This window comes from Syngnathus typhle, linkage group LG11 (assembly GCF_033458585.1).
Source record: "Syngnathus typhle isolate RoL2023-S1 ecotype Sweden linkage group LG11, RoL_Styp_1.0, whole genome shotgun sequence".
Lineage (NCBI taxonomy): Eukaryota > Metazoa > Chordata > Actinopteri > Syngnathiformes > Syngnathidae > Syngnathus > Syngnathus typhle.
Genome location: NC_083748.1, coordinates 7511570 through 7524887, shown reverse-complemented (window position 1 = coordinate 7524887; position 13318 = coordinate 7511570). Strand labels below are relative to the sequence as shown.

The following is a 13318-nucleotide window of genomic DNA, read 5'->3' as shown; positions in this document are numbered from 1 at the left end:
AATAATTAGGATGAACCCAAGGGTGACGTCACTGTGTGTAGCTGTGCACTTACTGTAGCAGGTATCAGGTAGAAAGAAGAACATGCTTCGACCCAAGGTGCCAGACCAGCAGTTTGCTGAAAGACAAGTAAGTAAAAAAAACAACAACAGCAGCAACAACAATTCTAAAGGATTTATGATCGATTAAAAGTGGAGCAATTGCACTCTCAGCTGTCATTTATTTCCCTTTTTTATTTTAATATGCTCTAAGACAGACTATCTAAATTCTTTAACACTGATCTTTTTGTGTGCCACTTCACCCCCTTACACAAAGTGGCAAATATTCACATTAACCCACCCATAATTTTATTCTGCGCATCCTCATTATCCTCATTGACCTTGGACTGGTCACCATTCGCAGGACCCACACAAACAAACAACCATTCACACTCATATTCACACCTATGGGCAATTAAGAGGCTTCAATGAACCGAACATGGACGTTTTTACAATGTGGGAGGAACGCCGATTTTAAGGACCCATGACTGACAGGGGCACTTAGAAAGTTGGATTTCCAATTGCATTGGTGGGACTAATATTTTTTTCCATGATGACCTTTCCTGTTTTCTGTCAAGATTCTCAACCACTTGGTCATTTAGCCTTTCAGTGTGATTTGTTTTAAAGAAATAATATCAATCCCATTGGTTGACAGCAAAATATCTAAATACTCTCACTCGAAATACAAAGTAAAAGTATACACTGCAGTCATTATGAATATGGAGTACTTGATAAATCCGCAGTTTAACTTTAATAATGTATTTTTAACTTGAATCATTTTATCAACTTTAATCTTGTTAATATTTCCTTTTTATATTGTTCATCGTTTTGAGTACCAGGTTTGTGAGCGTCAGATGCGTTTTGTCCCTGGTGGCTCTCCGTACTCAACTGGGCCGGGCTTTGTCATGGTACTGTTACTTAGCAGCCGCACTGACTGTTATTGTTACGGAGGAGAAAACACGCACAGTTTGAACTCGGGGGTGTCTGCCTTATATAAACACTTGTGTGTATAGATATACAAAATGCTTTCAGTTACTCTGGACAACAATGGCTCTCCAAAGAAGCGGACGTTTTCGCGTAGCGAGGATGAATCACTCCGTAGTATCATAAAAGAGGTGAGCGGAGAGAAAGACAATCAGGGGCTTTTTTTTGGTTTTTTGGTTTAGAGTGCAACTCCAATGAGTCGTTCGGTTTTTTGAAATAGTTCAACTTCACATGATGTAGTTAGCTAGAAAGTGATCATTATTGTAGTCGTTAATGTCTTCCGTGAGACATTAACATATTCGTTTCAACCTACTTCCTCATACCAGTTAGCTGCGCTGCCGTGTTGACTAATGCTCACGTCGAGATGTTAAGTGCTGTATGCGTGTGTGTGTGCGTTCACCAGGCTGAGAGTTCATCCAGGCGTCTGACACGAAGCGACAGCCGACCCGGGACCCTGAAAAGGAGATCTGACAGCCAGGTAAGAAGCCGCAGTCCATGGAGAGCGACATGAATCTCTGGTCTGTATCCAAACTCGTACATTAAAGCTAAGCGTCATCTGGAGTTTGTGAGTATGAAGTGTCAGAGAAATTCTAGGACCTTTGTCACAAAAGATGTATTCAAATGCAAGAATTTTTACCTGCAGTGTAGGTTTTCTTCCAAAGATCCTGCTGTTTTCTTTGTCAGCATGGGAAAAGAGGAAGGATTTGTGTCCGGACAATCGGACGTGCCTTTGAGCATCTGACAGTTCCTGTGAAAGAACATTGCTGTGCTGGAGCAACCAATTATTATTTCAAATGTTTGTTTGTTTTTCCAGCAATCCGACCAGGACATCCCAATGGGACTCTCGGAGATGGTGAGAATATATTAAATAAAATTTGCAGTCATCCATCATGTCCCTGATGAGGCTTCTTCTTGAGAGCTTGTTAAGCGCACACTCACACGCTGCCATGCGAATTCAGCCCACGCTGATTTTCTTACCGCGTGTTGTGTAGCTGGAGCTGCAGGCCAGCTACGACGAGGCGGTGCACGAGCTGCGTGGGCTGGAGGTGGAGCGCGAGGCTCTGTTGTTCCAGGTGGACGTCCTGCAGGACACGCTGGAGGGTGTGGAGGAGCTGCTGGCTGAAACCCAGAGGGAGGTTGGACAGGCTAATATGGTGCGTGGCACAAATGTGGTAGTTTAGGTTAAAGACTTTGTGACAAAAAAAAAAAAACATGCCTGTCTGCTTTCAGGAGTTAGAGCGAGAGCGGGAGGCCAAGAAGAAACTGGAGCGTTTGGTCCACTCTTTAATGCAGGAAGTGGAGACATTAAAAGAGGTCATGTGACTTTCAACACAAACACACTACCATATTCCCAGAATGAAATTTTGATATTTTTGCTTTCTCCTCACAGGAAAGAAATGCTCTTGTGCATGTATCGGAGGACAGGAATGAAAGTGAAGTGGATGCAAAGGGAGGGGAAAGTCAAATGGACAATCCGACCCAGGAAACAGCACAACTTAGCTCAGCCGGCGAAGCCACTGCTGCGTGCGACGATGCGCATCTGACCAAGGCAGATGAGGGGAGTGTCGTGACCAAAGTGAAGTGGGTGGCCAACAGCGCCCCCTCCCTTGCCCTGGACGACCCGCTCAGTGAGGACGGGGTGCACCGGAGGGCTTTCAAAGGGGGACGAGACCAGTCCCCGGATAAGAGCGACTCGGACACGGCGAGCATGTACGAGGACGCATCTACGGAAACTCCTGAGCAGGACGCCGTCCCTCCAGAGTTGCCTCATGACTCAGAGAGTAAGGACGGCAATGAGTCCCAGGGGCCCCGAAATGATGACAGCTGCCTTGTGTCTTAATTTATTCTGAAGCCATGCATCCTTTTTCACAACTACCATTCTCGGTGGTTCTCAAGATGATACTTCTTTTTCGCCAATCGAATCTTTACTACCTGTCTTTTTTATACTCTTTCAAGAAATGTTTAGCTGCTGCTTGAACAAGAAATAAATGTGTATACAGGGAAACTAGAGTAAGCCGCACAATTGCTCGACTTGTCTGCAGTAAGTCATTGTGGCTAGTTTGGGCTTTTTGGGAGGCTAATTTGGTCAAAAAGTAAGGGAACCACAATTCACTGCCTGACTGAACAGTTGTATTTTTATGTCTTGCATCATCGATTTTGAGGATTTAGGGGGGGAATTGGCAGCATTTGCACTTTTCACAAGTTTGTGCGTTGAAAACATTCCCTTTAGAATCAATCTTGAGTTAGGGAAAGCAAGTCCTTTTGTCTGCATGGGAAGAGTGCTTGTTGCACATTTGCAGTCCAGCTTTCATGTCTGATTGCTGTAAACTTTGTCATATTTTTAAAGCCTTTGGGAGCTGTTGATTGCATGGACATTTGTCAGTTTTTAATTCCACATGGCACATCTTCAAACCATTTTGAACACTGTCTTGCACATAGCATTGGTGTCATGGCAATTCATTTCAAGCATGAGTTAAGATTATTTACAAATCAGGTTTCACTTTTGATCCTAATTTAAAAAGACAGATTTAAACTACCATAAACACATCAAAATTATGTTGCCATATTTGATTGCTAATGAAATGAGCATGTATGATCTTTGTTATGATTTGTATAGTCGCTCAACATGATTGTTTTTGTCCTTCGCTCAACATGATTGGTTTTGTCCTAATACTTGCTTAGCCACGCAAATGATGACTTTTTTTTGTCTGCCACATCATTTGCTCTCTGACCTGCTATGGTTAGAGACTTTCAAATAGTTTCCCTCAATGTGTTAACTCCCAATTGTAATTTTCTTTTGTTCTGTCATCAGATCACGTGCATTCAAAAAATGCAAAAGTATATATTCTTGTAAATTTTTTCCATTGGAGTAATTTTGAATTCTATAGTAAATCGAAAACCAGAATTGAAATTTGTGAATAAAATAACTTGATAAATCTTGTGTGCTTTGTTATATATTTTATTTGAACATTTTTAGTTTGATAATCGAGTCATCCCAATTCTTTTTGTTTACCTCAAATATTTTAGCCAGTTGTGCTATAACAATATTTGTCCAGCAGGTGGCAGACTAGATCGAAAGGAGGCAGTTTAGCCAACAGAACTCAAAGCCCAATATGATTAATATGTTTTGATTAATAAACCACTGCTGCAAAACACCAACATGTAAATTTTACATGCCAAATCGTGTTCTATTTCAATGTACTCTGTCGTCGGATATGTTAAAGAGTGAAACATGATCGAGATCAAAACAGCCCCTTTTCTTTTTTCAAATTGAGTTGTTTCCATTTTGGCAAATTTGCAAACTGGTCTTTGCTGATTCCAAATATGTGGCAGAAGTCTTTGTCGGTAAGGTATTTCTGAAAAGCAGTCGACAAAATACAAGATTATATTTTAGAGACTGGCTTTGTTTCATGCAGTCATATGAAAATGAATAAAACCAATGCATACCTCTTTCTGGGTTGGATCAACGTTTCTTGGCAATTCGTTGACAAGCTTTTTGACTAAAACCTCAGCAGGAAAACACTGAAAGCTTGCATCATTTTCAGCATCGCTATGAACCTAGAAAGTGACACAAACAACGACGTTTATCAACTCGTCACATAAAAAAACATCAAAAGTGTTCTGTACGTACAGTGAAAACGTCGACAAGGCTCGCCACGTTTCCCAGCTCCTTCTTCAGTTGCTCGTAGCTCTTGCCCGCCTGCCAGGCAATTAAAAATAAGACACTTCATTAAGTAAACTTGTAAAAGCAAAAGAAGATCCATGTAAGAGATGCTAAGAAATGATCTAAAGGGTGTGGTCAGGTTGTCTTATGTCAAACATTTTGTACCATGTTACAGTACGGTAGTTGAATAAAAAATACATTTAAAAGACACATTTGCAAAATATCATTACATTAATATTGACAAAGTTTTGACTCAATTATTTATTTATTACTTACACTCCATTTGTAAGGATCCCAAGCAGTGAACCAGCCAGTGAAGGTGAGTGGCTCGAACCCTTGCTTGACCAAGATGATAGGTGTGTCAGTATCTCTGTCGGCCGGGTGTGTGTGCAGGTACTCCTGGCTGGTCACCACTGCCTCTTCGCGTTCTAATCTGTTGGCCTCCTTACCGATCCACAGAAACACCTGATAAGGCAGAATAAGCATTATTATTCTGCATATTAAGACAATATTGTATGTTTAGGTTCTGGTACGCTTCCTCTTCACAACCTGGTCCCATGTGTCTAGTAGCATGACATCATCTTCATTGAGGTCATCCTGCGTGAACTGGGTCACCTCGGTCACGATGAAACGTCCCGACTTGTTGGAGCATTCGAACAGGCGTGGCTCATGGTCCAAAACAGTCTGCTGCAACCTGGGGGGGAGGGCGAGAGCGACACACACACACACACACACACACAAATAAAATAATTATTATAGTTTTTTAAAATAATATTAACAACTAAGTTTCATTTGAGAAAAAAATAGCATAGGGAGGTATGCTTGAAAACATTTAAATTATCTTAACAGTTGATGATTTGAAAATGATCCCAAGTGCCATTTGAATATAAAGCCGAAAACATGTTTTGCATAATAATTTGGAAAAAGCTGTCAGAGGGGACCAAAACTCCCGCCTGCTCCAAACGAACCCGTGCGCCAACTTTACCTTTTGTCATTGGCGTAGGGTGCCTGACCTCCCAGCATCTCCCAAAAATCCAAAGGTTCGAGACCCTCGGCAACAATCTGGCTATAGAAGCCCACCGAGTTGTGTCCAATCACGGAGCTGATCTCCTTTGCCATGTCCCTCTCATCTCCACTTGCTCCCTACAAAGGCCAGACGTCAATTAGCTATTAAATGACACCTTTGTTACGTTTGAAGGCCTTCTCCGTACCTTTCCACACCACAGATACAGTCCACTCTGACTCTTGAGCAGAAACACGTCATTAGAGTTGAGAGAAGAGGCCAACGCTGGAACCTCAATTGCTTTCGTATTGGAGGGCTCATAACCGTGAACCTGGAACAGTCGCACTGGCGGGTCGGGTTCAGAAAGTCCTTTTCGAGATGAGCCCCCCTGACAGAAAAGGATTACGTACGTTACATGAGACAAAAACAAAATCACACTGGCATCCAATTTGGTCAAACCTCAAAGATGACCATTCTGCCTTTGAAAATGGCCAAAAAGTGTTTGGGTTCTTTTCCCATTGTCACTCTGACTTGAACCGGCGCCCCACCGTACATGTGGTCCATATCAATGGCGTGAAGCACAGACGCCCCCAGTTCGTCCTGTGTGGCATGATGGCCCTAAAACAGCACGTGATTGGTTTTAGTTTGGTTCAACCTCCAAAGATGAAGCGGGAAGACGGACTATTTGTGTTGGGGCTTCACCTGCCATATGTAGAGTATGAAGCTCTGCTTGTTGTTCACCATGTAAGAGTAGAGGATCAAGTAACAGTCTCCTCCGTAGAAGTAGCCGTGACGATGAGCGTCCATGGGCACCAGCTCCAGATTTTCAATTCTCCAAACCTAAGTGGAATCAATTTGATAAGCTCATGTGAAGCCCCGAGCAAATGTGATGTCATTTTCAATCGACAGCAAGTGGCAAAATGGCCGCCCTCTGAGACGGATCCATTTTTGCTGCTTGATTCATTTTCCACAAGTGGAATATAAATACCGTGTTCAGACTAGTCGGGGTTCATGGAACATATCACGGCAATGTTAATGAGGCTTAAAAAGTATTTTAGACGGCAGATATTTTGTCACAAACCTCCACTTGACCTGTACCGTCGTCAACCATCCTTTCTTGTGCAGCTATCTCTGGCATCTCATGCATCAGAGCGACGTCAAATTTCTCTTGTGTGACAGTCGCTAAAACAGTGCAGATAAAAATGGTTCACTAAATCACGGCAATTATTTGACGGTACGTGGTGCAGCCATGTTGTGTATACCATACCAACTTTGCCCCTTGTGTGTCCTTTTCCCAGGCCTTGTGTTTGGTCCTTCACCGTCCACGCCTGGAACAACTGCTTGAAAAGGGCCGACTCGGCTCCGTCATTCATCACCTCCACGTTTGTGGTGCTGGGGTAGTCTTTAGCTTTGATAAACTCCTACCAGGACCAGTCGCACAGTGTGTAAACACGCTATAGTCATCACCGACAAGATGTCTAGAAGTGCGTCAACTCACCATAGCTCTGGACATGGCCGTCTGTTTCTCAGCTTTATTGGCCTTCTTCCCTTTCCATACAAACAATTTTGACCCAGCATGGTCCAGAATGTAGCAGTCCTGCATAGATTGGACAAATGGCTCTCAAAACATCAACATTGGGAGATATTAGAAGAATAAAAAAGGATTGTACGACTCGGTGACCCAGCTAGATAAAAATACAGTAACTCACATTATTGTTAAGCAGTTCTTGCACTAGTGGTCTGCGAGCAACCTCTACGACCTTCATCTGCCCTTTAGCATCTGACACACTGGAAAAAGTACACAAAAAGAAGACAAGTCATCGCACATACTGGCAGAAGCAGACTGAAGCGCATTGTTGTGCCGGTGGGTGGAGCTTACTGGTAAAGAGTGAGTTTTCCTATTTGTTCCTGGTTCGGGGCTTCATCAAGCGGTCCATCTGTCAGATGGATGCGCCTCTGCCCAAGAACGTCAATCATACTCTCCACGATTTCAGGACTGTCGTCCTCCTCGTCACCCTCGATCACCTTGATCTCGGCACGACCACCTCGCTCTCTGTCTCGAATGTCTTTGGCCAGCAGCATGCCCTGAGTGTCCACAACAGATTTTTTTAAAAGGTATGACATCACCGCATTGCAATGATGCAGAAAAAAAAAAGTCAATCACAATAGTCTTACTTTAAGTCTTTCCTGAGTGTTGCTCTTTGGTCCATTCCACTGGATGATGACCTTACCCATGTCCAACAAAAACACATCCCCCAGGTTGAAGCTCTGCCAGGAAAGCACCACCTGAAAGCAGTCGGAGTGTGTGTACACAAGGTGCTCTGTGCCCCTGGTGTTACATAAGCGGCCTGCAATCCCACGCTGACCTCCTTGGCCACCACCCGTTTCCTCCCTTTGACATGAAGCAGCCTCTGTACGTCATAGGTGTTGACTTCGGTGTGCTTCATGCCCGATGCAACTCCGCCTTTCTTGTAGCTGCAGTTTGTGAGACAAGACTGAGATCATCTAGGTTAACCCCCCCACACACCCCTACTTCCACTTTCACTCACATTATGCCAGGCTTAAAATAACCCCTGAATACATCAGACTCGTGGTCTTGAACTTCTCGGAGCTGAATCGGCGAGGAACCCAAAAAGTCATCTAGCTGTGCGGTGTAAACTACAGCTGCCCCTTGCTCATCCAGTGAGGACTGTGAGCCGATCCAGAAGTGGATGTTGCAGTGCTGGGAGCCTTTGACTTTCGGGGTCTGGACATTTGAGAGTCATGTGAACAGAAAAGGAGTCCGGATACTTTTGTTTTCCATCATATGAAGATAGATCTTCTACTTACATAGAGAACAACATAGCAGTCGCCCTCATAAAATTGTCCATGTGACTTCTCAGGGACTTGAACAAGCTCCATTTTCTGTTTCACAAGGAGAGAACATCTGTTTTCACCATTACATTGTACCATCTCTGTTACGGAAAGATGTGATGGGGAAACTACACAAGTACCTCAACTCTCCAGATTATGATCCCAGGAGTGTGAGTTACGGCTCTAAATGTATACTCCATATTGCACGCAGTTGTGGCAGACCGCTATTGTTTCTTCTTTTCACCTGTTTCAATAAAAAACATCACCCGGGAGACACATAAACAACATCAACAAAACCAATACAATGTTAAACAACCTTACGTAACTTCAAGAAGTTATCTTGGCTGATTTGCGAACAATAAGCAATCATTTAATACAGCCAGCAAAACTATTTGCATGTATTTGTATTTAGCGAGACTTTTTTCAAACGTTCGGCCCAATCGTTGACCTCGTAGGGAAATTGGTTAAAAACAAGATTGACTTGTATTGTACTTGTACACATACTTTCTTTCAGTGCCACAGTGTTTTTTGGACACTAAAAGTAACTAGAATTCTTTAAAAATACATAACAGAAGCTTTGTGATCATTTCTTTGTTTTAAATAATGTATAGCCAATTTGGGTGGGGTCTGCTTTAGGTCGGTGGATCTGTGAGAGTGAGGGCTGCGCTCCTGTGGGAGTGGTTAAAGCCGCATTTAAGCATGACAACTCAAAATGGCTCCTTTCATTCCCTTTAAATTCAACATTTATATTTAAGGAGATATTTGAAATGTCATTTTTGTTCATGAACATGCATCCAGTCCCTTCTGGAATAATCTTCTAACACTTCCACGTGATTTTGTAACCGTTCTTCTCAGAAAAGTGACGAGCGACAAGAATCTAAACATCAGACTTTCTTTTTCCAGTTTTTTCCAGGACTTCTCGTTACATGTGGCATAGCACATATACACTTAAAAAAAAAGGCATAAATGACAAGTTAAATAACATTTTCAGACTCTTAAATGCCATGACTTTGCCATTTTTCCAGGAATCCTCGCATGTGCCTCAACTGGAATGACGTCATGCAAGTTACTGGCCAAAATGAAATAAAATGACACAGCATTCCAAATTGAGAGTACTGGAAAATGGTCATGAATCAACAGCATGAGCACAGCGGGTCACTTTTTTTTTTGATTGAAGTGGAAGAAATTGGCACAAAAAGAAGATTATTCCTTTCAGCTTTTTGATCTTGGAAGACCACAAAAGGTGGAAATAATCACAAAGCAGCAGACTAACTTATTACTCACGCCAACGACTGTTTGGCTTCCTGCATTTGTCAGCCCTGTAATTAAAAGTACTGTGATCTGGCAAAGCCAAATAACAACCTAAAACGTCCTTTAGTAGAACAATGTTCAACCCAACCACATTTTCAAGTGAAGCCAACAAATTATACTCACAATTATTCAACCGATTTGAACAAAATGTTGGCCTTGCTCAAGATGTCAGGTTAGGTAAATTCTCCATCTGAACACGTTGCTTTGGCAACAGGGGACTTTTAAGATGGTCAGAAAGGCAATGATGTCATAGAGTAGTGTGTCTTCTCTGATGTCATGTTCCTCACGGACGCAAAGAGTCTTACCAGTCAAAACATTTTGGAATTTGGGGAAAAAAATGTCCATCCACGAGTGTTCTATAGCACTGCCGACTCATACTCTACTTTTTTTTGCTGCTCTTGTTTTTTCCCGAGCACATCAGGTTTTAATAATAATAAAATATGTGAATATATTTAACTATATTAATAAATTAAAGGTAAAGTTCAACAACAGGTAGAATTTAACTCTGAAACGTCATAGCTATGGTAGAATCCAGATTACACAAGATATATGTCAAAATTAAAACAAAAAATTGACTATTTCAAAAACCTGATGTGCTACAAAAAAATGTATTTTTTTAATTATTTTTTTTAAATCAGTTTCAAAAATGTTTAGGGACACAAAACTATCTCTGTTGACCAGTGGTCCTGCTGTTTATAAAAAAAGCAGAAGAGGTTACATATTACATGCATCTTCTTCGATTTGGAAACAAGGAGGAACAGGCCTGCCTCTTCCATCTCCACCAGATGCTGTTGGCTCCTCCCACTGAGCTCAGCTGGACATTCCAGCCCACCTCTGGGGATCTGCCGGTTCCTCCACACACTCGCCAGTCTACGGGAGCAGGAAGAGACAACATGAGAGGACTCGTTGTCTTCATCAGTACGCTGTGTTTGGCCGGCGCACAGCACCAGGCTCTGATTGACTACTTGGAGCGGCGGCTGCTTGCCATTGAGGTGAGGCTTTGCTTCTTGCGCTCCACGAGGAAACTTCCAGCAAAAGGGGGCAAAGGCAATGGAATGCAGAAGTGCGTCAACCCCTGTGGAAAAGTTTTCAATTATGTATGCCGCTCCTGTTCCATTTAGTCACCTTCGATAGGGAGGACGTCAAATGATGCATTATATTCATCTGGAATTTTAAAACGGCAGAACAAGTTGGAATTGCCAAGTTTTGCATTTATCAAGCTAATCAAGGAAGTTGTTACATCAATATCCTGTGTGGAAAGTCTCCAGCGAGTTTCTTAGAATCTCTTATCCTTTAGTGGTACAGTGTACCACAAAAGGATAACAGCTTGGCGTCAAGGAAAATTCATGTTACTTTGAATTTCTAACGTGGATTATGGATGAAATCCATGTAAATATTGTGCTTTGACATTCCTTCCCCCCCCCCCCCTAAATCTGTGCTTCCATATCTGACCTTTCCCGCTTCAACAAAACAGGATCGCATCTCGTTATGGCACGAGCAGACTACTCGCTACGCCACGGAGCTGCGGGAACTCAAGCAACATATGGTTTCGCAGCTTGAGAACCTGGACAAAGAGAAGGAGACACTCCGTGAGAGTTTGGACAGCATGGGGACGCGGGTGGACCGGGTGGAGCGTGAGCTGGACTACTTGGAGACTCAGAACGGCGGCGCTCAGCCGTGTGTGGATGTGGATGACAAGTTGATCGAGCAGCAGGTCACCCAGGTGCAGGAGAAGCAGAAGACCAAATACTTCAAACAAACTGGTAAGATTGTGCTTGGAAGTAAAAAATTGACGTTAGGATTATGAGGAGAAACATTTCTGTCTTCCAATTGTGTTGCTCTCCTTAGACTGCAGCGACATGCTCTCCACCATCAAAGCTATGAAGATTTTGAAGAGAGTGGGAGGTTCCAAGGGGATGTGGACCAGAGACACCGGCGGGGGCTCTGGGAAGGTCTTCATCTTTAACGGAACCAATGAAGACACCATCTTTGAATTTTCCAACGTGCAAGACTTCACTCGTTCGCAAAGCCTGTCTGACTCCAGGGAGCTGAAGCTTCCATCCGCCTGGAGTGGGACAGGACACATCATTTACAAAAATCACGCCTATCTCGTCATCCAGGCCGATGAGTTGACGCTGGTCAAATATGACTTGAGGAACAAGTCTGTGGCAGATAGCGTGGTTTTCCCGGATTGGGACTACATCCCTGTGTACGGTCTGAGCCCTGAAACCGTGATGGACCTGGCTGTGGATGAAGAAGGCCTGTGGGCTATTTACGCAACGCATCAGAATGAGCAGCACATCTCTCTGGCTAAGATGGACAGCGGGTCTCTGAGTATCGAGCAAACGTGGGACACCAGCTGCCCCAGGCAGAAAGCAGAAGCTGCCTTCGTCATCTGCGGCACGCTATACGTGGTCTACAACACGGAGCAGCCCGGCCGCTCCCACGTCCAATGCGTGTTCGACGTCAATGACATGGTAAGCAATGAAGACGCGCCGCTGGTTTACTTCCCTAAACGTTACGGCGCTCACGCCAGTCTCAAGTACAACCCGCTGGAGAAGTTGCTCTACGCTTGGGATGATGGCTACCAGATTCTCTACAAACTTGTCATGAAGAAGAAACTCGAGGTTTAGCATCAAACAAGAGAATTGCCAACCCACATTGTGGTAGCTAAGTAGTTTTGGCCGCACTGCGTCGTGTGAGCCTACTGGCGAGTGAACCTTCAACATCTTTTGGAGTGTTATTGTCTGTTGTGTCTCTTTATATTGTATGTTTACTGTACAGTACATTGATGAAAGTGTCAATTTCTTCACATTGTGACTTTTAACTGCTGACAACTTTCTGCTCAGAGGGATCTTGTACTTGGCTTTTATTATTCTTTGATATTTCTGTGATGATTTTGCCTTTAAAAAAAAAAAGCAAAATCTGCATTCCATTTTCACTCACTCAATGGAAAAGATTAATCAGTAAGCTAAAACTCTTGTTTTCACTGAAGCAGAAGGACAGTCTAAATATCTGCAGGCATAACTCAATTTCCTACTGGTTTCCACTAAGCTCTTACATGAGCAGTGCTTTGTCTTGATATGTTTTTGCCTGGTTCTGGTTATAGCTCATAAAGGCAAATCCAACTCAGCCTGATTGAGCTATAGTTTACTTAATGGAGTTATAATGAAATACAAACATGTGTAATCCCCCAGAGTTAGTTTGTGTGTTCCATGTAATCAAATGGGACAGTCGTGGTTCAAATCGTTGCAAAGAATTTTAGTTCAAGCACACAGCAACATTAGATAACAATTTGGTGTTTGATGGTATTTGCTAGCTGGCTAGCACGGTTGCGTTTCCTTCTTTAAACTGCGCATATCTGTAAACCAAGTCTGATCGGGTTGAGTTGTTTTTGACAAAATAAAATTTGATGAAAAGTAACAACTTGGTCGACTATTAATATCATCCAAGATTTAGTGATTGGG

The 13318-nt window shown here is 43.0% G+C and overlaps 3 protein-coding genes across 4 annotated transcripts; 2 read left to right on the top strand and 1 right to left on the bottom strand.

Annotated features, from left to right (window-relative positions):
• Positions 1–910: 910 nt before the first annotated feature.
• Positions 911–3961, top strand: si:ch1073-456m8.1 (leucine-rich repeat flightless-interacting protein 1). The gene is made up of 6 exons (XM_061290564.1): positions 911–1151; positions 1424–1498; positions 1835–1873; positions 2013–2174; positions 2251–2334; positions 2411–3961. Exons 1-6 carry the CDS (start codon positions 1059–1061, stop codon positions 2858–2860), a joined length of 903 nt encoding a protein of 300 aa, XP_061146548.1. The 5' UTR covers positions 911–1058; the 3' UTR covers positions 2861–3961.
• Positions 3102–10710, bottom strand: avil (advillin). 2 transcript variants are annotated; one of them, XM_061290556.1, is made up of 20 exons: positions 10577–10710; positions 8681–8784; positions 8517–8591; positions 8237–8433; positions 8054–8162; positions 7863–7973; positions 7567–7772; positions 7397–7475; positions 7186–7284; positions 6955–7108; positions 6769–6869; positions 6390–6527; positions 6147–6305; positions 5896–6075; positions 5670–5827; positions 5234–5378; positions 4961–5149; positions 4652–4720; positions 4468–4578; positions 3102–4376 (listed from the first exon to the last, which is right to left on the bottom strand). In XM_061290556.1, exons 2-20 carry the CDS (start codon positions 8738–8740, stop codon positions 4263–4265), a joined length of 2454 nt encoding a protein of 817 aa, XP_061146540.1. In that variant the 5' UTR covers positions 8741–8784; positions 10577–10710; the 3' UTR covers positions 3102–4262. The 2 variants fall into 2 exon arrangements, with proteins under 2 accessions (XP_061146540.1, XP_061146541.1); XM_061290557.1 differs by lacking the exons at positions 8517–8591; positions 8681–8784; positions 10577–10710 and having other exon boundaries at positions 8054–8182; positions 8237–8327.
• olfml3b (olfactomedin-like 3b) lies at positions 10637–13277 on the top strand. Its single transcript, XM_061290561.1, has 3 exons — positions 10637–10843; positions 11326–11614; positions 11700–13277. Exons 1-3 carry the CDS (start codon positions 10637–10639, stop codon positions 12482–12484), a joined length of 1281 nt encoding a protein of 426 aa, XP_061146545.1. The 3' UTR covers positions 12485–13277.
• The last annotated feature ends 41 nt before the right edge of the window (positions 13278–13318 follow it).

Coding starts and splice junctions, on each gene's coding strand:
- si:ch1073-456m8.1 (XM_061290564.1), top strand. CDS start 1,059: ATGCTTTCAGTTACTCTGGACAACAATGGCTCTCCAAAGAAGCGGACG. Junction 1,874..2,012: donor CAATGGGACTCTCGGAGATG/GTGAGAATATAT, acceptor CGTGTTGTGTAG/CTGGAGCTGCAGGCCAGCTA. Junction 2,335..2,410: donor AAGTGGAGACATTAAAAGAG/GTCATGTGACTT, acceptor TTCTCCTCACAG/GAAAGAAATGCTCTTGTGCA.
- avil (XM_061290556.1), bottom strand. CDS start 8,740: ATGGAGTATACATTTAGAGCCGTAACTCACACTCCTGGGATCATAATC. Junction 7,476..7,566: donor GGAAAACTCACTCTTTACCA/GTAAGCTCCACC, acceptor TACTTTTTCCAG/TGTGTCAGATGCTAAAGGGC. Junction 7,109..7,185: donor CGGCCATGTCCAGAGCTATG/GTGAGTTGACGC, acceptor TGGTCCTGGTAG/GAGTTTATCAAAGCTAAAGA.
- olfml3b (XM_061290561.1), top strand. CDS start 10,637: ATGCTGTTGGCTCCTCCCACTGAGCTCAGCTGGACATTCCAGCCCACC. Junction 10,844..11,325: donor GGCGGCTGCTTGCCATTGAG/GTGAGGCTTTGC, acceptor TCAACAAAACAG/GATCGCATCTCGTTATGGCA. Junction 11,615..11,699: donor CAAATACTTCAAACAAACTG/GTAAGATTGTGC, acceptor TGCTCTCCTTAG/ACTGCAGCGACATGCTCTCC.